At 57.9% G+C, this 901-nt stretch overlaps 1 protein-coding gene across 2 annotated transcripts in view; it reads left to right on the top strand.

Annotated features, from left to right (window-relative positions):
• VAV2 (vav guanine nucleotide exchange factor 2) overlaps positions 1-901 on the top strand; it is a 189,893-nt gene that overhangs the window by 167,989 nt on the left and 21,003 nt on the right. For both annotated transcript variants that reach the window (XM_007453082.1, XM_007453081.1), the window contains one exon: positions 719-828. In XM_007453082.1, the coding sequence (XP_007453144.1) occupies positions 719-828 (110 nt within the window). The remainder of the gene's footprint in view (positions 1-718; positions 829-901) is intronic.

The following is a 901-nucleotide window of genomic DNA, read 5'->3' as shown; positions in this document are numbered from 1 at the left end:
CCCCCCCCCCCCCTCAGTATCTGGATGAAGAGGAGACACAGTATTTGTGATAACAGATTTGCCGGCTGCAAAGGGTGTCAAGTGAAACCCCGCCTCCCTCCTGCCCCACCCACTCCCGGTGCCTGGAGGTTAAGGACCTGGGTGGTTTCAGAGCCACTTGGCCTGTGCTCTCTCTGCCGCCCTTTGTCCTCTTTCTTCCCCTCTTTTCCTTTCTCCCTCCACCTTTCCTAACACAGATGCGCTCAGACTTCCCAGATACTCCTTCCTGGGCCCCTTTAGAAGCCCCGAGCGATAGCCGGGCCTGCTGGTGGCTGAGGGGTGGGAAGGCTGGGCTGACTTTGCTGCAGCTCCCCAGGCCCATGGCCTCCTCTGCCTTTTTTGTTTTTTTTCTGTTGTTCTAATTCAGACCAGCGAGCTTTTTTGGCATCACATTTAGGAAGTGAAAGTGGGTGGGCTGGCGTCCTGGAGGGGCCCCAGGTGAGCGCCTCAACGCGGGTCATTAGAGGTGGCCTGGGCTAAACCAGCAGAGACCTCAGTTGAGGGTGCACCTTGGAGGGGGTCGGAGATGGGTCCCAGGACATCTCGTTAGAGGCTGCATACACATACACACATGTGTGCACGTACAGGCCCGGGCACGAGTGTGCCTGAACATGTGCCCGTGCACCTGTGTGCACCTAGCCATGCCCGTTGCAAGCGTGTCCCCCGTCTCCTCCCACAGTGGTCCTACGGCTTCTATCTAATTCACCTTCAAGGCAAGCAAGGTTTCCAGTTTTTCTGCAAGACAGAAGACATGAAGAGGAAGTGGACAGAACAGTTTGAGATGGCCATGTGAGTCCGCATGGCAGCGGCGCGGGAGTGGGATGCCACGTGGATTTTTCCCGGGGAACCCGCCCCCCCCCCC

This window comes from Lipotes vexillifer, unplaced genomic scaffold, assembly GCF_000442215.2.
Source record: "Lipotes vexillifer unplaced genomic scaffold, Lipotes_vexillifer_v1.1 scaffold149, whole genome shotgun sequence".
NCBI lineage: Eukaryota > Metazoa > Chordata > Mammalia > Artiodactyla > Lipotidae > Lipotes > Lipotes vexillifer.
Note: the sequence above shows the minus strand (reverse complement) of the source record. Positions and strands in the feature narration are given on the sequence as shown.